This window comes from Carcharhinus amblyrhynchos, chromosome 17 (genome assembly GCF_965287045.1).
Source record: "Carcharhinus amblyrhynchos chromosome 17, sCarAmb.v2.hapA, whole genome shotgun sequence".
Taxonomy (NCBI): domain Eukaryota; kingdom Metazoa; phylum Chordata; class Chondrichthyes; order Carcharhiniformes; family Carcharhinidae; genus Carcharhinus; species Carcharhinus amblyrhynchos.
The window spans coordinates 16,892,242-16,916,531 of NC_137340.1; the positions used below are offsets into that span (position 1 = coordinate 16,892,242).

The 24,290-nt window shown below is 38.8% G+C and overlaps 1 protein-coding gene across 3 annotated transcripts in view; it reads right to left on the reverse strand.

Annotated features, from left to right (window-relative positions):
• Positions 1 to 7,156: 7,156 nt before the first annotated feature.
• The window catches only part of marchf5 (membrane-associated ring finger (C3HC4) 5), an 86,693-nt gene continuing 69,559 nt past the window's right edge, over positions 7,157 to 24,290 (reverse strand). For 2 of the 3 annotated variants that reach the window (XM_080205573.1, XM_080205575.1), the window contains 5 exons: positions 19,733 to 19,863; positions 16,971 to 17,154; positions 14,607 to 14,705; positions 10,970 to 11,136; positions 7,157 to 8,211 (listed from right to left, as the gene is read on the reverse strand). In XM_080205573.1, coding sequence (XP_080061699.1) covers positions 8,098 to 8,211; positions 10,970 to 11,136; positions 14,607 to 14,705; positions 16,971 to 17,154; positions 19,733 to 19,863 — 695 coding nt within the window. In that variant the 3' untranslated portion in view covers positions 7,157 to 8,097. The remainder of the gene's footprint in view (positions 8,212 to 10,969; positions 11,137 to 14,606; positions 14,706 to 16,970; positions 17,155 to 19,732; positions 19,864 to 24,290) is intronic. The other variant, XM_080205574.1, reaches the window with a different exon arrangement.

Here is a 24,290-nt window from a genome sequence, read left to right on the forward strand (position 1 = left end):
TCACTATTCTTTCACGTTGAAGTCTTGTGCTTGGATACGTTCCCAGAGGTGCCAGATGCCCTTCAGTTAATCGTCCATTCTTCCTGGTTGGGTTTAGGTAGTGTGTTGTTCAGCTATTCAACTGTGGAACTGTCACAGATGTATCCAATCATATCATTAACTGGCATCCACACTGGTCCTTCCAGCTGGGTGACCTGACAACATCAGGAATGGCAGTGTGATCTGATTTTTCCCTCTATTGGTGCTAAATTAACAGCTCCCTGATCCTCTGTCTCAGATCAATGGCTCAACGCAATTAATAATTGGACCTGGAGGCCTTCACAATCTTAATTTATATAGATGTTAATTTATTTAGAATTATATTTCCATTTAAATAGCCTGGTCATTCGGTGGTTTCTGATGAAGTTGCTTGGTAACCAGCTCTTTTGTGGAAACTTAGCTAGATTTCAATTACATCACAAATTTACTGAGCATGAACTTTAAGCTCCTGAAATAAAGCGTATCATGGACTTTCTCCCACAAATGATAGTTACTGATAACCATAATAAATTCTGCCATAATTGCAACTCTATTGCTTTATTTGAAATGATGTCTAACTAATTACATAGCATCCTAATGCAGCATAATAAAAATTATAATAAGGCACCCTTTTAAAGCTTAGCTATATGGATTTTAAAAACTTAATTCTATTTAAATTTACTGAGCCACCCATGTGGCTCACAGGGGAAAACATTGGTGCATAGTTTGCAGGATTAAATTGAAACCAGTGACATCCCATTGAAACAAAAAGAATCAAACCACTAATGTAGATTGCTGATTAGCAATTCAGTTCGGTGTAGAGTGACAATAGATCACGTTTCTTTTGTTTATATAATATGTATGAGGATGGAAAGTTTGACATGCCAAACACTTGTTTAGAAAGGTACATTTTCAAAGCAATGGTCAAAAGATATTGATAATGTGAAATCCACTTTCATGATACAGGGGACCAAGTCACTGTACTAGAGAGTACAAGAATGTAGTCGTAAAGTGTGTTCACACTTTTAATTATCACAGGTGGGATTAAATTATGTCCCCTAGGGTATCAGTGCAGTAAGGTAAATTCACAAATTATGAACCAACTCTATTGATAATTTTTCAAAACATGAATAAATTGAAGGCTGGAGAATACATTGTGCTTGCATCTTACAAAGTTTGAGGTTTTATTAATATGAACTTTAAAATAAAATTGGTATTTTTACTTTATATTGTACTTAAATTGCTTTATAAATAATCTAGTTGAGTGGTAAAATATAAATATTTTATCTAAATGTAGCATGGATGTTTCACTATGTCAAAGGCAAGCTGTTCATTCCAAATAAAACAAGAATGTTTACTCAAATTATGTTCCTGAAATGTTTGTGGATTTTTCCACGAAGGATTTGAAGATTATAAAGGTTTTAGGCTACGATGCTGAAGCACTTTCACGTACAAACTTCAAGAGTAGGCATTGCTTCATCTAACATTAAAAAACAAAGCCAATGTCGTCTTATTCTCCAGTCCACACTTTTATGTGGGCATTTATAATTTAAAACACACCACTTAAGTGGGTTTGCAAAAAAATTTGAACAACTTCTTCAGCTGCGAATTGCAGCTGCTGAATGAAAAAGGTTACGCTTTAATGAGCTAGGGGGCTATAGATGTATTTAAACAATGACTGAGGTAGAGATGCTGAGTTTTACTGACAGTTGAATCATTAAAAGGGGAGAAAGGTCAGAACCACAGCCTCCCCAAACCTGTGCTTCAAAAGTAACAAAAAAAAACTTGCATCCACGGTCAGGCATTCCAAGGTTTACACACAACCCAATCTATGAGAGGAAAGTGCACGCAGCTTGAAGTTGGAGGCACAAATAGAGGTAGGTCATCTAGCCCCTCAAACCCAATCCTCCATTCCATGAGATCTTGATCTGAGTCTGCATTCAGAACCAGAAGGCTGACGAGAATAGTCTTGATTACAACTGTCACACTTATGTCACATGAAAAGAACACAATATCCTAATTCTAATCAAATGCTATGTTACGTCCCCTGTGTACAAATTGACATGATTATGATTTGTCTATTTCGTTTTTCTTTCATTCATTTCTGGGATGAGCATCACTGGCTAGGCCAGCATTTATTGCCCATCCCTATTGCCCTTGAGATGATGAACATGCAGTCTACGTGATGGAGGTACATCCACAGTGCTTATAGGGAAGGAGTTCCAGAATTTCAACCCAGAGATAAGGAAATAACAGTGATGCAGTTCCAAGTCAGGATGGTGTGTAGCTTAGAGGGGAACTGACAGGTGGGGATGTTCCCATTTCTCTGCCGCCCTTGTCTTTTTAGTTTGTAAAGCTCATTTTTGGAAATTGCTGTCAAAGGAGCCTTGGTGAGTTCCTGCAGTGCAACGTGTAGACGGTATACACTACTGCCACTGTGTGCAAGGCCAATTCTCCATCACCGCTAAGACCACATCCCTTTCCCACAGCACCTTCACATGCAATCACAGAAGATGCAACACCTGTCCCTTTTACCTTCACCTCCTTCTCCGTTTGAGGCCCCAAACACTCAATTCAAATGAATTAACATTTCACTTGCACCTCCTTTAATTTAGTCTACTGTTTTCACTTCTCACAGTGCAGTCTCTTCTACACTGGGGAGACTAAACACACACTGGGTAACCACTTTGCAAAATACCTTCACTCAGTTTACATGTCTGCCAACTTTCCCATTGCTATTTTAACTTACCATCTGGATCACTTACTCACATTTCCATCCTTAGCCTGCTGCAATGCTCCAGTGAAGTCCAATACAAACTGGAGGAAGAGCACGTCTTTTTTTCTTTAACACTACTATTAATACTCCCTGTCTTGTGTCCATGACAACTTTGTCAATGTTGCCTGAGCGCTCTCATATTCCTAGCCTTCTATTCTACTCCACCCACCTCTCTAGCTATATAATCATTTCTAACTTCCCGGCAGCTCTGAAGTCGACTTGAACTGTTAACTGTTTCTCTAGAGTCTTTCCAGAATTTTTATTCAAATTGGCAAATATCTGAAAGTTGAATTTATAGAATATTCCTTTTACTATTACTTCTTACTGGAAACTAAGATTGGAAAAAGAGTATTAGAAGCTAGCAAAGGACATTTGAATAGTTGATAAAGTGCAAAAAAAAGAATGGGCAAATTAGTCAGGCATATAATAACAAATAAAGTAACAAACAAGAGCTTTCACAAGTATATAAAAAGTGACTAAATAACCAGCCAATGTAAACTATTGGTCCCTTATGTTATGGAACCAACTAGAGATATTGCACACTGAGGCAGGTTTAATTAGTAATTTCAAAGTAAAATCCTCTGGGCAAAAGTAATTGAATTTTTGTCCAAAATCAAGACTCTTAAGCTTAAACAAAGCCAATTACATTGGCTTGAGGAGAGAGCTGGCTATAGCTCATTGAATAGATTGATTTGGGTGTGGCAGAAAATAAACACTGGGAAACATTTAAGGAAACTGTTCACCAAAAATACATTTAACAAACAAAAACACAACAAGAACTACCTACAGCTTAGTAGATAAGTTAAGGATAGCAGTAAGTTAAAATAAACTGTGCATGTTTGATTTGACTATTACCAATGTTTTGGGATACAGTGATGAGTATTGTTGCAAAGAACAGTAGTAAATTTGAGGACTGTCAATGTTTTAGAAGCTAGCAAAGGACAATCAAATAGTTGATAAATAGGAAAAATGAGTGTAAAAACTAGTCAGGAATATTGCAACAGATTGGAAGAGCTTTTGCAAATATATAAAAAAGAGTAGCTGAAGTAACTAAGGCTCCTTTGAGGTATAGACAGGAAAAATATTCATGGGGAAATGAGAAAATTGCAGAGATAATGAACAAAAATGTTTTTCTGTTTTCATGGTAGACGACAAATTAAAATGCCAGAAATATAGGGCAGTTAAGGGATAAGACTGAGGACCTTATAGTAATTAATATCAGCAGAGACAATGCATTAGAGAAACTTAAGGAAAAGTTGATAAATCCCCAGGACCTGACAGCCTACACTCCAGGATTCTAAAATGGGTGGCGGCAAAGGTTATAGACACACTAGTTATGCTTTTCCAAATTCCCTAGATTCCCCATGGTCCCAGTGGATTGGAAGTTGGGGGTCTAACACTATTCAAGAAAAGACGAGGAGGAAAAACACAGGAAACAAAAGGCCGATTATCCTGGCATTAGTGGCCAGGACAAAGCTGCAAGCAATTAGCGAGGAGGATTTAACAATGCACTTAGAAAATCCCAGTATGATCAGATAGAGTCCTGTATAAAAAGAAAATTATATTTGAATAATTTATTACCATTTTGCGGATGTAGCTAGAAGCATGATTAAAGGAGAACCAATAGATGTTGCATACTTGGATTTCCGAAAGGCATCTGATGTCAAAGAAATGGTCAACTATGCAAAACAAGGGCTTCTGGAATTGGGTGCAATATATTAGCACCAAAGAAAGATTGTTTAGTAAACAGGAAGCAAGGAATGGGGATAAATAGTACATTTTCAAGCTGGTGGATTGTCTCAAGTTTCAGTGCTGGGCCTCAGCTATTTTCAACTTATTCATTACTCAGGTGAAGAGACAAGGGGTAATGTATTCACATCTGTTGGGTTGTCTTATGAGAATTGTGCTTATACCCAAGTTTAGAAGAATGAGAGGTGCTCACAAGATTCTGAAGGAGCTTCCCAGGGTAGAGGTTGTTTTCCCCTTCCTGGAACATCAGGGCACAGTCACAGAACAAGTGAACGATCATTCATCATGGAGAAATTTCTTCATTGTGGTTTTAGAGTTTTTGGAATTGTCTATCACAGAGGATTGTGAATGTTCCTTAGTTGAATATGTTCAAACCTGAGATAAACAGCCTTTGGATCTTTTGGGGAAATCAAACAATATGGGATGGGCAGAAGAAAGGGGAGCTGAAGCAAAAGAGCCGTTATGATTGTGAATTACAGAGCAGTCTCGAGAGGCCATGAGGAGTATACTTACTCCTATTTCTCATGAGTTATAGAAAAACTGAGTTGAAGGTAATGCAAGATACAGCCATGATTCACATTAAGGTTGAGGGACAACTTTCATTACTAAATTGATGTGGCCATGTCTAAATGAATAGTTTGAATCTATCTTTACCGAGGAAGGGTATAAAATTGATAAAGGTGGAGGTATTGGACAGCCTGTGAAAACAGTTAGGGTAGAGATGAGAAATGGTAAGCAGCAATACGCAAATTCACACTAAACTCCTCTACTTTATTAATTCACAGCAGCAGCACTGCTGCTTCACAGCACCTGGGCTTGGTAGCACTGCTGCCTCACAGTGCCAGGGATCTGGGTTCGATTCCCAGCTTCGGTCACTGTGGGTAGTTTGCATGTTCCCCCCAAGTCTGCATGTGTTTTCTCCAGGTGCTCTGGTTTCCTCCCATATTGTGAAAAACGTACTGGTTAGGGTACACTGACCTGAACAGACACCGGTCAGTGGCGACTAGGGAAATTTCACAGTAACCTCATTGGCAGTGTTACTGTAAGTCTTATTCGCATCTTTAAACTTACTCATCTTCAAAAGTTTCTTAAAATCTATTTTTTCACTGCGTTAATCACTTGTACTAATTTCTTTCTGTTCATTTCTTTGTAAAGGTTCCTCTACCTTGACATTTCTGAAACCTATTGGGGTAGGCCAGGAGACTGGGGATTAGATTAGCTGGTTCATGTGGAGAAAAAATACAAATGCATACCAGACGGACTTAATGGCATGCTTCAGTACTTTAACATTATTCTATTCCTGCTTGAATCTAATCCGCACAAGTGAAGCTTAATTCTACGTTGAATGGCATAAATGAATGAAAATCATTGTAGTGGAACAAAAATCTAAGCAATCTTTGAATAACTTGTGATGTATGTTGTGAAAACTGTACTTGGCTTGTTGGGCTTGGAGATAGGGAACTTCAACTCTTGACCATCCTTGGATTTTCTGTGCATACACAGTAAGGAGAAGACAGCACAAACGCAGTTCTGCAATGTGCAATTTGGAGTAGGTCAGGCCCGGCATATCTGAGCATAAAGGAGAAAAAAAGAGGCTTGAAAACCCAGGAGCACCATGCTTGGCAAGATTCCCAGGCTGGGGAGAGAGAGATCATCTTTTCCCTCTTCCCTTTTTGGGAGAAAGGTCCAAAAAAGGGGGAAGAGGGAACAGGGTGAAGTCCCAAAAAGATTGCTCAGGTAATGGTTGGGGGCAGGTCCCAGTCAATGTTTAAAAAAAAAGGAAAAAAGGCTGTGAGGAGCAGACTTTAAGTGGAAAAAACAAACAAAGTTGGGTAACGCCATATGGCAGGTCATTAGGGTAAAACTACCTCTTTGAAGCTGTAGTATTCTGCTAGTGTGGTTGTCAATATGAAGTTGTGTCCATAATTTGGGGTTTGAATGCATAGTCAAGAAACTCTGCAAGATGGACCATTGCTAATGCCAAGTCTGGCAATTACAGAGGGTTCAAAGGAACCCCTGAAGATCCAAGAGGGCAAATTCCATGCTGTGATGGGACAGAGATGTTCTGCCTGGCCTGGATCAAGAGCTGAAATTGTGCTCGAAGGTAGACTCTGGAACCCAGTGGAACAGCATCTTGGGAAATGAGACTGAAACCAGGAGATGGGCAGTTGTCGAAGCTGTCCAAATTGGAGTGACATTTGGAAAGAATTCCAAGGTGGAATCTTCAAATGTGAAGATTGGAATCCCTTATGAGAGATGGAGTTTCAAACAGATTGGTTGATTCAGTGTTACTGACGCCTGGGTGGGTTGTTGAGAAATCTGCAGAATTGATTTTGGTTACATTTGGCATTTATTATGCAGTGCAATGTATTTGACCACCTGTTTGCCTGTCAAATTCATGTGCATTTGGCAGCATCCTTGAATGTTAAGAATGTAAGGTAGATATTTCAAATTATCTTTCTGACTTTGTATCAGAAAGTTGATTTTTGCTTTATTCACTGGGCAATGTCTTGCATCTCAAACTTTGTCTACTTTAAACAAAAGTTGTTGGTCCCTCACCAGCAGCTTGGGTGTCTGGCTAAAGATCATAACAGGTATAAAGCATCAATAAAGTATTTTTAATAAAGTTTTTTTTTATTTATAATACACTTTGGCCAATGAAGTCTACAGATCAATAGGCAATACTGTACAATCAATACATGTTGAAACCAGATCATTGATATCATACATTATGAGTTAATATAAATGCTTTGCAGCTGTTAAAGAAAAACAGCATAAGGAAAGAAACAAAAATGTTTACAAGTAGTACAGTACAACCTTTTTGGTGGTGGTGCTGGGTGGCAAGGAGACGAGGAGGAAAAGGTTAGAACTTAAGTCTCACTCTTTACTTACCCGCAATATAATGCGCTCGAGGAAAAATAACTTGCATGTTTTCACGAAAGGAATTGAAAAGCCTCCACAGTACAAAATGTCCTGGCGATTACATCTAGAAGAAACTACCTCAAACTGCTTTTCTTCAGTAAGCTAGTACAAACCTTACATTATTTGTCAACCATGAAAAGACTACCCAGTGCTGGACTTAGTGTAAGAGAACATAGTGTCATCACTGTAAAAAAAAAAGGGTTGTTTAGCTGGGGTTTAATAAAAAGCTGTGTCGCAAAATAAAACACAATGGACAACTTGTACATATTGAAAATAAATTGTAGTCAACAAAATTTAAAATGCAAGATTCTATGAACTAACATTTGCAGCTTTGCAAATAGTATTAAAACTACTGTAACCTAATTAAATATTATGCCGTCAAATCATTATAAAGAAAGTGCTTAAAAAGCAACCAAAGCCAATCACATTCTTGGGTTCAATGATCACTGATAGCGTTAGCTGCCAGTTTCTGCCAAATGAAAGTGCTTTATTTCACTTCAAAAAAATTATACATTAATCTGCACCAGCAGCTTACCCACAATACCATATACAGCACAATTTGATATAACCAATAATGCACAACTGCTAGATAAGATTGATAGCATATTAACCAGGCTGCACTCAGATTCTTCTCATGCTTCCTCCTCTGGAAAATTTAATATCTTGCGGTGGGCCTGGCGTAAATACTGCTGCTGTTTGAAGTACACTTTAAAAGCTCCTTTGATGGCCACAAAGGCAATACCACCCTGCCAAATAAATATACAGGAGTATTTAGTCCACAGTCAAATAGACTCTAATACTCTAAAGTTAATGCCCCCAATGTTTAGCTATTTCTACTAAATCATAATTGTTACACAAATAATATAATTGTAATAAAGCAAGGATTATGAACTAAATATATGTGCAATGCTGACACTTTGGCTGACATTTTCAATTAAAATGGAATTTAGGAGGTAATAAGGCTTCCAGGCAGAATGAAGCAGTTCAGTTAAATTAGGCTGAGATTAAGGAACTAAAATCTTTAAATCCCCATGGAACGAATAAGAAACAAATAAAATATTGCCAAACCTTTGTTTTGAATGAATATTTTAAATACCAAGTGAAATAAGTTCTTCATCAATGGTACCAGATTGGGCTTGGGGATAGACAGTTTTTTTAAAATGAACTAGAATCCTATCATGGGTCTTATTTTCATACCAAAAAGTTTTTTTTTAGCCAAAATAAAAGCAAAGTACTCTAGAAATCCAAAATCAATATCATACTGCATTTTAAGCTGTTTGATGAAGTTTATGCTAATTTAGAGAACAATCAAAAGGTAACAATAGCAACATTAGAGAATGGGCTCTCTCCATCAATGAAAAATACTACCAACAACACCATTCTGAACATTCCAAAAGCAAAAAGTAAATATGCCATAGTCCCAGATGACCATAGGCTGCTTTCCTTTCAGAGGGGAGAGGTGACTGGTGGTGATTTAACCTCAGGGTCACCATACTTCAGTCGAAGGACTAAGTTGAGAACATGGAGCCTTCATGGATAATCTCTGCCAGTACAAGAGTATTCTATTCATCAACTCACCAAGGTTCCTTCGACAGCACCACCCAGAAGGGCAAGGGTCGCGGATTCAAGGGAACACCACCACCTGTAACTTTCCTTCCAAGTCACCACATCTTGACTTGAAATTATATTAATGTCCCTTCACTGGAATTCCCTTTCCAATAGCAATATGGGTGTACTCGCACCATTTGGACTGCAGCTATTCAAGGCAGTAACACATCAACATCTTCTCAAGGGCAATAAATGCTGGCATAGCCAGAATCATCCGCATCCCTTGAACAATTTTTTAAAAAATTCTCAGCATCACCTATCCTTTTGCAACTAAGAGGTGAATCTGGCAAATTAATATGTATTAGGGCCAGAAGCAGAAATAGTTTGAGCTGTGAATTTGTTCCGAAGAACATGGCTGAAACTATGCAATCGCGTTTGACAAAATTCAAACCTTCAAACATTCAAAAGCTTCATGTAAAAGATAAGCAACAAGAACTCAACAAGGCATGTATAATGGATTATTATAGGCTTCAACTCATTTAATTGCTTGAAGAAAGTGAATATAGATCAGATTTTTAAGGAGCAAAGTCTATGGAATGCTCCTGAAGAACTGAAAGAAACTTTAGGGCATAAAGAAAACAATGTAACTTACGTTATTCAATCAAATCCAACTTCAATTCACAGATGTCAATGACATGGTGCCGAGCAAAACACAAAGCATTGTGTTTCTTTCAATATTTTAACTTGCAAGTATCAACTTTTGCTTTATAATGCTCCTAAGAGACCTGACATGCTTTATTAATGTATTTGTGGAACGCCTCTAAAATCTGCTTTTCCAACATTTCAATGAAGACTAATTTTGAAATTACAGAAATAGTCCAAAAAATTATATTTCATTACTTGACACAAGACATACATAATTCCATCCCCAGGAGCTTTTGGCATCATAAGTAACACTGGATTCAGAAAATAAATAAACCAGGACTGTGCCTCTGTTATGGGTAGTCTGTATTCCTTATACAAAAAAAGAAAAAACTTCAATTCATATTGCACATTTTGTTTACAGCCTCAGAATTTCTCAAGTGCTGAACAGCCAGATCATTTCCCCAAGGTTAGGGGGAGTCCAAAACTAGAGGGCATAGGTTTAAGGTGAGAGGGGAAGATTTAAAAGGGACTTGAGGAACAACATTTTCACAAAGAGGGTGGTGCGAATATGAAATGAGCTGCCAGAGGAAGTAATAGTTTTGGGTACAATTTCAACATTAAAAAAGATATTAGGACAGATACATGGATAGGAAAGGTTTAGAGGGATATAGACCAAATATAGGCAAATGGGACTAGTTCAGTTTAGGAAACCTGATTGGCATGGATAAATTGGGTTGAAGGGCCCCTTTCCGTGCTGTACCTCTCTTTGTCTCTATGCAGTCACTATATATGGAAATGAGGCAGCAAACTTTCTCATCGTAAGATTTCACAGAACAGCAATATGATAGTGACCATACAACCTGCTTTTTAAAAAATGGTTGAGCCATAAATATTGTCCAGGATGCAAAGAAATCACTTACTTGTCTTTGAATAAAGCCATGTTATCTTTTACATCCTGAAAAGGCACGATGAGCCTCTGTTTAACATCTTATCTGAAAGACTGCAGCACTCTTCAGCATAACACGACTAGATATTGTACTCTTGCCTCTGGAGTGGGGCTTGAACTTTTGACCAGAGGCAAGGCAGCTATCCACAGAGCCAAACAGGAATATCTGCACATCTGGGAAAAATCTTTAAAATTGCTGTATTTATCAACAACTGAAGTTACTCCATTAGTAAGAACGTATGCAAGAACATCAAATAGTCATCGCTAAATAGACAAACTTGGTCTGAATTTTTGTATACAAAAGTGAAGGGTGAACATGCTTCCATAGCAGGTTTAAACTGTTAATATTTGAGAAAGTTTCTCACCAAAATAGTCCTTTGCAGGTTTGAGTTGACACTGCTGAACATTAATTTACCAACTATAGTGGCAATAGTAGGAAAAACCAAAGCTCCACAAAGAATGCGAGTAGCTGACACATGATCTGCTAGTGGGCTGGCCTCAGCTGGAACACGAGGAACAGGACAGCCTATTCCTAGAAGGGTAAAAACAGAAGGAAAAAAAACAAATCAAAAGAAAATTCACAAAGTAAACACTTCCTTTCTGTTTGGCTAGAGGGGGCAGAAAACATTCACCTGCAGCAAGAATAATGTTGTCTGTTAGAAAATATTGTTCAGTTAAATAGCCAGCTAGGCTTTTCAGTGATTTACGAAAATCTTGCTCCAGATTTTTAGTAACGGAGAATAGGCAAAGTGCACGTATGATATAAAGTAGGACTAAAAGCCAATGAACAGCAATTCGTGAAATGTCTTAGTCAAAAAAACCCATTTAAGGTTATTCCCAAATACTAATTCTAGAATAATGCTAGCAAAATATTCCAAAGTTAAGCCTTTTACGTCTATAGCTAAAGTCCTTCTTAATCTCCTGGGCACAGGATATTACAGAAGACTTTGTTGAATTCTTGATTTAATATGTAAACAAAGCCAATTTCATAACTTGAGTGACAAAGTCTTGTGCAAGTTTTCTATTACACCACATTTTTTTTTAATGTTTTGCTGTAATAGCATATCATCTTTTCTCTTGCAAAAAGGACAAGACTGAAGCAAGTTATACTGAGTCGCATCTTCAATGCACCCATGTTATGCCAGCTACATAGTATGATCATATTTTACTTGTTGCACTGACACCATAGAAACTTCAACAGAAGTTACCAACAGCAAATTGTGAGAGGTTTATTACCCTTTAATTAGAAGTAGCTTGAGGAAAAAATCTTCCCAGCTTAGTATTTCCTGGAATCAGAATGAATTTTACACTTAACATGCATGGAAAGTATCTATTAGCAACATAGGGTGGCTTTAATTTTACATTAACAAGACAACAAAATCTGTTACTGATGCTAGTAATTCCCTATTGTGGGCCAAAAGATAACCATTTGCAGCATAAAAGGGGCCTTCACAAAGAAATATATTTATGTTTCTAACTAGTCTGAAATACAAAACTAAAATATATTCAACAGCATGAGTTAGCAACTTGAATAAATGTCCTGTGCTTAAAGGACCTAAAAAGTAGTCTACTGATTATTGTATCACATCGGGACTAACTAGATTTGTGCACATTGTTAACTTGTTAAGTTAGTAATTCTAATCATTGTCTGTTTTTTTCCTTACTTAATGGTTCAGAAGGCTGTACCATTACATAACAGGCATCATTTTTCATTAACTTCCTCAACCCCTGGTGCACTATAGGCCACCACCTCAATTTCCCCACATTATCATACTTCTTTTTATCCTAACATTGCATCATCCTGCTATTAGACATCTATAGGTCAAAAATAAGAAACCATACAAAATAATTTCTTGTTAATGCAAAAATAACAAAAGAATTGCACTTCTATAATCATCAGGATGTCATAAATGCTTTACAGAACAATGGAATATTTTTGAAGCGTGGTCACTATTATTGCGTAGGAAAACATGTCAGAATATTTTCGCCCACAGCACAGTGCTAGAAACAGTAAATTAATCAATAACCAGATAATCATTTTCTTTCATGTTTGTTGAGGGAACAGTGTTGACATGAAACAGGAGTACATTTTTTTTCCTTATCATGTCTGGAACCTTTCATATCTGAATAAGCAGGGCCTCAATTTAACATCTGATTTGGATGTCTGTACTTCCCACTATGCAACATCCTCGTTATTGTACTGAATTCTTACCAGGGATGCTGTGCTCAAGTCTAGAGAGGAGGTTCAACTGACTACATTCTGATCTGGATGAGTCTGTTATCAATTGAGCCAAGCTGACTCAAATAATCGCCTAAGAAATAATGTTTCCACTTTATTTCTATTTACAGTGTTATGAGCCTTGCAAAATACATTTCTAACGATTTGTAGGAAACTGACAAGATTTGCAGGGGTCACTGTTCACTTCACAACAACAAATATTGCTAGGAGAGGAAGTGTTAGCAGTCTATACTGGCAATAAAAAAATGGAAATGGCACAATGGTTATTACTGCTGCCTCACAGCGTCAGAAACTCAGATTCAATTCTGACCTTGGGTGAATGTGAAGTTTGCACATTCTCCTAGTGTCTGTGTGGGTTTCCTCCAGGTGCTCTGGTTTCCTCGCACAGTCCAAAGATGTGCGGCTTAGGCGGACTGGCCATGCTAGAGAAATTTGCCCCTTAGTGTCGGGGGATTAGCAGGCTAACCGAGGATAGGGCCTGGTTAAATGTGAAAATTAGCACTCCCACCTGACTCAGGTAGTCACGGTTTCAAACCTTACTTCAGAGGTTTAAAACTCCTCAGTTTTAGCTTCAGCCAAAAGTTAATATCTCCAATGCTGTGGTGCTGCCCCACTTTTGCAATCAATCAAACTAGATTGTATGCTCAAGTCCTGGAACCCACAACTCTCTGCACTGTACTGAGATAGGCGAATCCAAAAGTCAAAACACATCTGCAGCCAAGCAGTTAAAGGGTTTTGGCAGACAGGGAAAGTCTGCTCTCTAAAAAAAAAATTCCGATATGAAGATCTAATAAGTCCAAGGTGGAGGCTACAGGTCAAGTCTCAACATGATTGGGAGCAAAGAGGAATGCTAATATACATTCAAAGCAAGAAGTATAGAGAAAAGGAACAATTGATCAAATACATAATTCTTGAAAAGTGCAAATGTAGGTAGAAAAGGCTATTAGGTAGTGTGTTTCATAAATTGGAGAACATAATATAAAATTTGGTACTACATAGTTTGAGCATTACTGAAAGAAATATGCTATTGAAGCTTTTCATTTTGCACACATCAAGACAGCTCTGAACCATAGAAAAGTACAGCTCAGAAACAGGCCTTTTGGCTCTTCTTCTCTGTGAACCATTTTTTGCCTAGTCCCACTGACCTGCACTTGGACCATATCCGTCCACACCCCTCTCAATCATGAGCCCGTCCAAGTTTTTCTTAAATGTTAAAACTGACCCCGCATTTATCCAGCAGCTCATTCCACATTCCTACCATCCCCTGCATGAAGAAGCCCCCCATTAATATTCCCTTTAAATTTTTCTCCTTTCACCCTTAACCCATGTCCTCTGGTTTTTCTCTCCTCTAGCCTCAGTGGAAAAAGCCTGTTTGCATTCACTCTATCTATACCCATCAAAATCTTATACACCTCTATCAAATCTCCCCTCATTCTTCTGCACTCCAGGGAATAAAGCCCTAACCTATTCAATCTCTCTCTAACTCAGCTTCTCAAGTCCCAGCAACATCCTTGTGAACCTTCTCTGCACTCTTTCAACCTTATTTACATCCTTCCCGTAACTAAGTGACCAAAACTATACACAATACTCTAAATTCGGCCTCACCAATGCCATATACAACTGTACCATGATACTCCGATTTATAAAGGCCAATGTACCAAAAGCAATCTTTACGACACTATCCAGCTGTGACGTCACTTTTAGAGAATTCTGTACCTATATTCCCAGATCCCTCTGTTCAACTGCACTCTTCAGAGTCCAACCTTTTACCCTGTATGTTCTACTTTGGTTTGTCCTTCCAAAGCGCAATATCTCACACTTGTCTGCGTTAAATTCCATTTGCCATTTTTCAGCCCATTTTCCTAGTTAAAGATAAACAACAAAGGGAACAACCATTTATAGTACATGAGAAGAGAATGCGGATTGGTTGGCAAGCAGAGTCTGATTTGTAGAGGCACTGCCATGGAAAATGCAGCAGACAACAGCTGCCAAGTTTTTGTTTCAAATTCAAATCAGGCGTGTCAGTGATTGGTAAAAGCAGGACACTTAGGTATTGTGATACATGAGCAGGTCAGAGGTTTGGTATCCTGCAGCAAGTGACTCACTGCAGCCGGTTTGTTGTTTAGGAAATGTAGTCTTCCATATATTCAATGAGCTTAGCAGTTTCTCGATTACCATGTGGAATGAATCAAATTGTTTAAAGACTAATTGCTGTGATGGTGTGAACCCCTGGAGGAAGCTGGGATGAATTATTCATTTAACACTTGTGGTTGAACACTTCAGCCATATCTTTTGCACTCAGGTGCTGGGTTCCACTATCATTGAGGATTGGTAAACTCATGGAGCTTCCTTTTCCAATTACATTATCCAACATAATTCATTACTGGATATGGAAGGTCCAAAGAGCTTTGATCTGATCTGTTGGTTGTGGGATCGCTTAAATCTGCCGAAAGTATGCTACTTCATCTGTTTAATTTGCGTGCATTCTTGTCTTGTGTAGCATTGACAGGATGGAATCCATTTTCACTTGGCATGCTCTTCTACCCTAATTGAGCCAGGGTAGATTCTCCAGTTTGATGGTAATGGGACAGTGCCAGGGCATGGCTTTCTATACTGTGCTGGGTACAATTCTGCAGCTGTTGATAGTCCATAACACCTCACGGATGCCTAGTTTTAAGATGATAAATCTCTCCTGAACTTGTCCCATGTAGTTGGGGGGCAATGCTTTTAATGTAAAGATAAGATTTCATCTCCATGTGGATTTGAGGAGAAAAGATTTACCAGGATGTCGCCTGGTACAGAGGGCATTACTGAGGAGAAACTGGAATGACGGAGGTTGAGGGGCAACCTAATAGAACTTTACAAGATTATGAGACATGGAGAGTGGATAGTCAGTTCCAGGATGGAAGAGTCAATTACTAGGGGGCATGAGTTTAAGGTGCGAAGGGCAAGATTTAAAGGAGATGGACAAGACAAGTTTTTTTTTTAAAAAGAGGGTAGTGGGTGCCTGGAACTCCTGCCAGAGGAGGTAGCAGAAACAGATGTGATAGTGACTTTTAAGGGGCGTCTGGAAAAAATACATGAACAGGATGGGAATAAGCGGATACGGTCCCCAGAAGGGTAGGGGGTTTTGGTTCAGATGGGCAGCATGGTCGATGCAGGTTGAGAGCTGAAGGGCCTGTTACAGTACTCTTTGTATAGTGATCACTCTGACTAAAACTGTAATGGATAGATGCATCTGGAAAAGATATTGGTGAGGATAAGATCAAGGTTTTTTGCTTGTGTTGGTTCTCTCACTGCTTGCCATAGGTGCAGTCCAACAGTTATATCAGGACATGGCCAATTGGTGAGAAGTGGCACTACCAAATCACTGTGATTGGCATACAAGTCCCTACAGAGTGCATACAATGCCGCTGATATCCTCAGTGCTTCTTTCATGGAGAAGTACTGATTTTTTTTTCAAGTGAGGATAATGGTAGGTAGTAATCAGAAGATTTCCTTGCTTATATTCAACTAGATGCAACGAGACATAATAGGGGGTCAGAATTCAATGCTGAGAACTCTCAGGATGATTCCCTCTCTATACCAAAATGCTGCCACTAGGTTCCATCCCGTTGGTGAGACAGGATATATAAAAAGATGAGGATGGGACAGAGTGGTGGAGAAGGCATGATTCTGTGCCAGATGTTTAGTAGGATGGGAGAATGGGTGGGCAGATGGGCACCGACATGATCACAGTTGCATTAATTTTGTAGTTAGTTTCCTGATGTTCCCATCGGTATAAATGAAGTACTAAGAGACAAATGCTGCAGATTCAATATTTGTATTCACACCAAATAGGCAAATACTTGCAACCCACAACAACGATAATTCTTCCTAGGTTTTGATAAAAAATGTTTGTTTTCAAATAAAAGGAATGCATAATTTATACTTTGTCAGTTGTCTGCAGAACTTAATCCCATTAAAAGTACCAAAATAAAAATAGCTCTGAAGTCATACGGACTTGAAACGTTAACTCAGTTTTTCTCTCCACAGATGCTGCCAAACCTGCAAAGTTTTTCCAATATTTTTTGTTTTTATTACAACTTCATCACGTTGAAATACATTGCTAGATGTATTTGGATTACCTGGAAATATACTGTTTAAAATTTGCAATTTGTTGGAGTATTTTCGCCACAGTCTTAGCACATAGTCCTCCCAACGAATCATCTTTCCCAAAATAAGCATAACAGGAATGGTTGGAAGTCCAATCAAAAGAAACAGTGGGTCAGCTCTTTCCATGACATCTAGGCCTTCTTTATGTCCTACAACCTTCAAAATGCAAAAATCCACATTATCCATAATAGTAATCTGGCCAATATTACAAATGCTGAAACTGAACAAATTCAACAGTGTCACGAAAAAGACTGTTTTAAGTAATCTACGTTTGTATTGTTGGAAATTAGAAGCAAGATAAATTTGAGTTTAATTTAGTGTTTCTGTGTAAGAGAGTGTTAAAACTCTAATTAGATTTATGTTAAACAAAAGTGTTCCCTGTATGGGGGTTTTGGTTTCATTTCAAACTGTCAGTATTGTGATTAGAGTGCTTATGATGTGAAAAGCAAACAGGGTTTAGAGGAGGACTAGGCTGTTGCTTAGCAACCAGGGACCATTTTTAAGTTAGAAAGACCTTTTGAGTTTAGTTTTTAAATGGATCCAAAGCAGCTGGAGTTAGATAGTGAAAGAGAAGGCAGCTCTCACAGCTCTGCCAGAAGCAGGACAACAGAGTAATGGGAAGAAAGCAAGTCTTAGAAACGAAACAACAGATAGTCCGAGACACCAGGGAACAAAAAGAGAAGTTGAGGCAACTTGAAGTCAAAGGGACAAAGGAATAGAAAACCGAACAAACACATTATTCACCAAAGTTAAAGAAAGGGGCAGAGGCTCTGAGTTAAAGTTTGAGTTGTAGAGTACAGACTTGGTGAAGTTGGTTAGTCAGAAGCCAGATATCTAAAGCAATCTTAAGGCTGCTGGTTTTAGTACAGCTTATAATGTAGCAGTGTCCTATTAAAGTGGCTGAAAATCATGTGGAAGCTTGAATACAAGTGGCAATTCATGGCAGAGTAATACTAGGAGGAGGGTTGGAAATCTTGGAAGTGAATCCTTGCTGAAAACAGCAGAGGGAAAGCATTTGGAAGATGATTCTAGACATGTATTTGAAAGTGGAGTTTGGGAAAATCTTGTGTTTGTGCGTGAGAGCCAGGGACCAGTGTGACTAGTTGACTCAGTATAATCATCATCTAGGGCAATTTGAGGAGAAATCCTCAGAGGTTCGACTGGATGGCATCTGCCACCAGGTTTCAGAGTGGGGCGTGTCTAACCAGAGTTGGCCTGTTGGTTTGCAGATACAGTGTATTTAGTGAGAACATTACAACATTAGATCTATATTGTAACCTGTGCTATTCTTATAATCTGCATACATGTGGAAATAGGTGGGGTGAAGGAATGTTGTAATATATTCAAATTTTTCATGTTTATAACTTTTTTTGGTTGCCTAACAGTTCTCTTCACCCATGATTTCTATAAAAGTTAAAAGTTAGTCTTTTGAGCCTGGGCTCCATTCTGGGGCCTTCTCGCTCTAGTATCAATTGGGATTGTAGTAACTGGTCTAACTAATATAGCAGGTATTAATTTCAGTGTTTCAAAATTTTCTAATTTCATAGAAACAAAGTTTTTATAGTGTTTTAATTCTACAAATTTACGTATTCATTTGGAAATAAAAACCTAGGATTAAAACAGTGGTATGTGAAAGTGAATTACATGTATAGTTGTTCTTAATAAAGTGCAGATAGCCTTGGAGAATTTCAGAGAAATGAGTCACAATGAGTCATGCAAACACTGCTTAGGTAACCAGCAATACCATTCTTTTCTTCTATGCCACAAGATTATTAACACAGTAAACAAATTTTGAAAACAACATGGTGAAGATCAAATATAATGTGGGGAAATGTGAGGTGCTTCACTTTAGTTGTAAGAATAGAAAAGCAGATTTTTTTTAAAGACAGGAGACTTGTAAATGTGGACGTTGAGCGAGACTGGGTGTCCTTGTGAAGAAACTCAAGGTAGCATACGTGTACAAGTAATTGGGAAGGCAAATGGTATGACGCCCTCTGCAAGGTGACTGGAATACAGGAACGAAGAAATCTTACTAAATTGTATAGTGTTTTTCTGAAGCCACATTTGGAATTTTATGGGCAATTTTGGTCTCCATATCTTAGGGAGGATACACTTGTGTTGAAGGCAGTATAGCGAAGGTTGATTAGATTAGTCCCTGTGAAGAGAGGACTGTCCTATGATGAGATCATGAGTAAATTGGTCCTATAATCTCTGGCGTTTGGAAGAATGAGGTGAATAAAAGTTTCTGAAGGGGCTTGATAGGGTAGACGCCACAATTGTTTCCACTGGTTGGGGAATCTAGGACATGGGCACAGTTTCAAGATATGGGATTGACAATTTAGGATTGAGATGAGAAGAAATTTTTTTTACTTGATTGTGAATCTTTGGAATTCTTTGCCCCGAAGGATTGTGGATGCTCCACTATTGAATATACTTAAGGTTGGGATATGCAGATTTTTGGTCTCACTCAGGGTTTCAAGGGATATGGGGAGCTAGCAAAGAAGTAGAATTGAAGCCCCAGATCAGCCGTGATTGCACTGAAAGGCAGAGCAGGCTTAAAGCGCAGTATGGCCTTCTCCTGCCATCTCTTATGTTATGATAACAATTGCACCACAAGGATTTTCTGGATTTTAAATTTATTTTTGCATGCAGCATGCTTGCAAAGCATAACCACCAACAAACAAAAGAAAATTCAAGATACTTTCACAGATACATGCAAATCACTGTATGTTACCTGCATAACAGTCACAGCTCCATAAGTAACAGCTGTCCAATAGATTGAACCCACCATGATCCCAGCAGCTGCAAAGGGGCATGCTTTCGAGATGAGACGGTCTGCAAGATCCAATACATAAACAACGGGACCTAAAGCAAGGGGAAAAAAATAACAATGGAGACCAAAATTTTAATTACATTAAAGGAAATGGATGAGTCATGTAAAATCAAACTTTACAAAAGGAAAATAAAGCAATTAATATTAAGAATAATTAACGTAAGAATATTAAGATTAAGAATAAGCCAAAAATGGTCAAACTTGTAAATATTACATTTCATGTACTATCCTCAGATACCTCTTCTTAGGCTTTCGTGTCCAACAACCATTTTTAAAGGGTGGGGGGGTTAAAAATACACCAGTGCATTTGTGCACAATAAGGTTAATAGGAATAGATTTCAAAAATGTATGGTTCGTCTCCAGATCCACAACATTGTGGTTTATGTGGGCTGTCTAGATTTTTGTTTCCATTGAAGAAAATGTGACAATTCAAACCATGAACCCTTACGTGGTGCTCCATAGCCCTTCTAGGCTGTTTGCGTCATTTACAAAGAACAATAACTTGGATTCTAGTAGGTCACCTTGGGCTTGGAATGCAAGATACATTCTTTTGGAAATGACATGCTGGTTGAAACTATTTTATTTTGTTACATTATAAAGGTCGAGACAGAATCATAGAAATTGGCAGCGTGGAAGGTGACCTACTGGCTCACTGAGTTTGCACCGATTTTCAGTTAAAGCATCTTAAACTAATGCCACAGTCATGCTCTCTCCACATCCTTATACACTCTCTTCTGCTTCAAATGCCCTTCTGCTGTCCTGAGATGCAACAGTTGATGCCTCAACTACTCCCTGTAGCAAAACACTCATGTTCTTACATTATATGAAGAGATTTCCCCGATCACTCTTCTCACTGCGCAAGAATCTAAAACGGACCCCTTTTAATCAACTTTCAAAGAGAATTCTCTTTTCATATTCAGATTATCAAATATTTCATGATATTCTTTGCACCAAACTGTTTTATTATCTCACGTCTCTGCTCATAACCACAGATTTCTAGCATCCACACTAGTTAATCTGTGCTACATATTCTTTATAGCTTTAATGAATTTTCTCTAACGTGGCAATTAAAACTGCATACTCTGGTGCCGTGTAGAAACTTAGGTCCCTTTGTTCTGGTGTCCCTTTTTACAGTAATGCACAACGCTATAGACCTTTTTATGGCTTTATAGACTGGCATTTTCAAGTCACAATTCTGTATTTGTACCCTTTTTAGCTCATTCAGCAACTTCACATTTTCCAATGCATTTCAGTTGAGTTTATAATGCCTTCCCTGGGTTTTTCCCTCATGCATTGCTTCATATGCCACCTGTGTTCCCATTCAGCTAACTCTTCCATGTCAAACGGTCAATATTAAAAAAAATCCTTATGGTACTATTTGAAGAGAGGCAAAAGGTCTACTTGTGTCCTAGTCAACACCACCAAATCATATGCAACTTTGCCCCTGCATAAATTGACTATGCATTTGTAAGGTAGAAAATCTAGATAGCACATCAAAAAGTAATCAACTGGTCGTGAAGCAATTTGGGATGGTCGAAGGATGTGAAAGTCACTTTATAAATTCAAGTTCTTTCATTTCAAAATACGCTGGTTGCCAAACCCTCCAATTTTGAGATATCAAAAAAAACTGGTATCTTGTCCTCAGAGGGTGATTGACCTATGGAACAAGATTCTGGAGACTGAGACCATCATGAAGATGTTACACAGATTCCTGCAAAGCAAGATGAGTACTGCATATGAAAGAATGTGAAAAGCAGGACTTTTTTTTCTGGATAATAATGGTGAATCTGGAATTTCCCAGTTATCTACAAAGGATCAGTGAGGAACATTTGTCAAGACATTTCTCAAATTGGACGCTTTGTTTCTCTGTCTAGAAATCTACTTGTATCAGCTTCTGCATAACACTGAAATAAGCATCAGTTAGTTGCAACTCATACAAGGTAAAATTGGATGTTAAATTCAGATGAGAGTCTTGGTGCTTGGGTACTTCACAAATTATCTCTTCCACTAGGGTGGGCAAAAAAATGCTGACATGGAGAGGGCATGGAGTTGGGGGTAGGGTGTTAGCGTGGATAGGGGATTGGCTGTCAAATAGGAGGCAGAGAGTGGGGGTCAATGGGTGCTATTCGGATTGGCGGTTAGTGACTAGTGGAGTGCCCCAGGGGTCGGTGCTGGGGCCTCAGCTATTTACCATTTATATAGATGATCTGGAGGAGGGAACCAAGTGTATGGTGTTGAAATTTGCTGATGACACCAAGATTGGTGGAACGGCAAATTGTGCGGAGGGTGTGGAGAGTCTGCAGAAGGATCGAGATAGGCTGGGCGAATGGGCCAAGAACTGGCAAATGGAATTTAATACTGGCAAGTGTGAAGTTGTCCACTTCGGTAGGAATAATGGTAGGAAGGACTATTACTTACTTGGCGAAAAACTGCAGCATGCGACGGTGCAGAGGGACCTCGGGGTCCTTGTGCATGAGTCGCAAAAACCCAGCTTGCAGGTGCAGCAGGTGGTCAGGAAGGCAAATGGGATGCTGGCCTTCATAGCGAGGGGGATTGAATATAAAAGTAGGGAGGTCTTGCTGCAACTGTACAGGGCACTGGTGAGGCCGCAGCTGGAGTACTGTGTGCAGTTTTGGTCGCTGCACTTACGCAAGGATATTTTGGCCTTGGAGGGAGTGCAGAGGAGGTTTACTAGGCTGATACCGGAGTTGAAGGGGTTGAACTATGAGGAGAGGCTGAATAAACTAGGCTTGTACTCGTTAGAGTTTAGAAGAATGAGGGGAGATCTCATTGAGACATATAAGATGATGAATGGGATGGATAGGATAGAGGTGGAGAGGCTCTTCCTGCTCAGAAAGGACAGTAGGACTAGAGGGCACAGCCTCAAGATAAAGGGGGAGGCGGTTTAGAACAGAGTTGAGGAGGAACTTCTTCACTCAAAGGGTGGTGAATCTCTGGAATTCTCTGCCCATTGAAGTGGTGGAGGCTGCCTCGCTAAATATATTTAAGACGCGGGTTGATAGGTTTTTGATAGGCAAGGGGATTAAGGGTTATGGGGAGAGGGCGGGAAAGTGGAACTGAGCCAGACAGATCAGCCATGATCTTACTGAATAGCGGGGCAGGCTCGAAGGGCTAGATGGCCTACTCCTGCTCCTATTTCTTATGTTCTTATGTCTTTGAGCAAGAGACAGACGAGGAGAGGGAGACTGCGAACGTGAGGGTATACAAGCACAAGGGCAGTGGCGAGTGGAGTAAACTAAGTGGCTGATGCATGGAATGAAATCAAAGGATAAAGAACAAATATGGTCCAAGGCTTTTTCCCCCCCATCTTGAAATATATGAACTTTTGTTCTTAAAAGGCCATTGTCACACTGAAGTGAGTCAAATGCATAGCCTTGAGGTTGATTACTTCTAGTTCTACAAAATACAATAGTTATAATCTTCTGTTTGCCATCCATCAATTAACTTTCATGATGCCCATTCTCTCTTATAACACATTTTTGTAACTGGCCTACACCAAGATTCAATAAAATGCGGGAAAAGATTGGCAGAAGGGAGCATAATGTGTGAAATTGTAACTTGTCCAGTTTAGTAAGAAGAATAGAAAAGTGTTGTTATTTAAGTACTAAACTCTGCAGCACAGAGGATTCTGGATGTCCTGGTAAATAAATCACAGAAGGTTAGTATGCAAGTGACAAATAGAATGTTGGCATTCATTACAAAGGCTATGGAGTATAAAAATATTAAATTTTGTTACAATTGTGCAGGGCATTGGTGAGACCACATCTGGAGTACCAAGTGCCATTTTGGTCTTCCAAACTGGATTTAATTGCATTAGCAGTTCAGAGAAGGTGCACTCACTTGATTCCTGGGATAAAGGGTTACCTTGTGTGGAAAGGTTTGACAGGTTGAACTTGGATCCACTGGAGTTTAGAAAAATGAAAGTGATCTTATTGAAACATACAAGATCCTGAGGTGAACTGACAAGGTGGATACTGAGAGGATATTTCCCCTAACGGGAGAGACTAGAACTAGGGGACACATTAAAAATAAGGGGTCTCCCATGTAAGACACAGATGAGGAGAATTTCTCATCTGTGAAGATTGCTGGTCTGTTCAATTCTCATTCCCAATGAGCAGTGGAAATGGAGTCATTGAATATTTGTAAGGCCAAGTTAAACAAATCCCCAAGTTACAAAGGATATAGGAGCAGACAGAAAAGTGGAGCTCAGTTCACAATCAGATCAGCCATGATCTTATCAAATGGTGGAACAGGCTCAGGGAACAAATGGATTTTTCTGGCTAACATTTCCGGGGACCAGAAGATCTAGGCCTTTGTCTGAAACTGTTGAAAACAGCTATTTAACAGATCAAAAATTAGGCCCAACATGGTTGCGAAATACTAAAGTTGCCACAGAAAATAAATCCTTGTAATGAATTAAATGAATTAAGTTACCTAG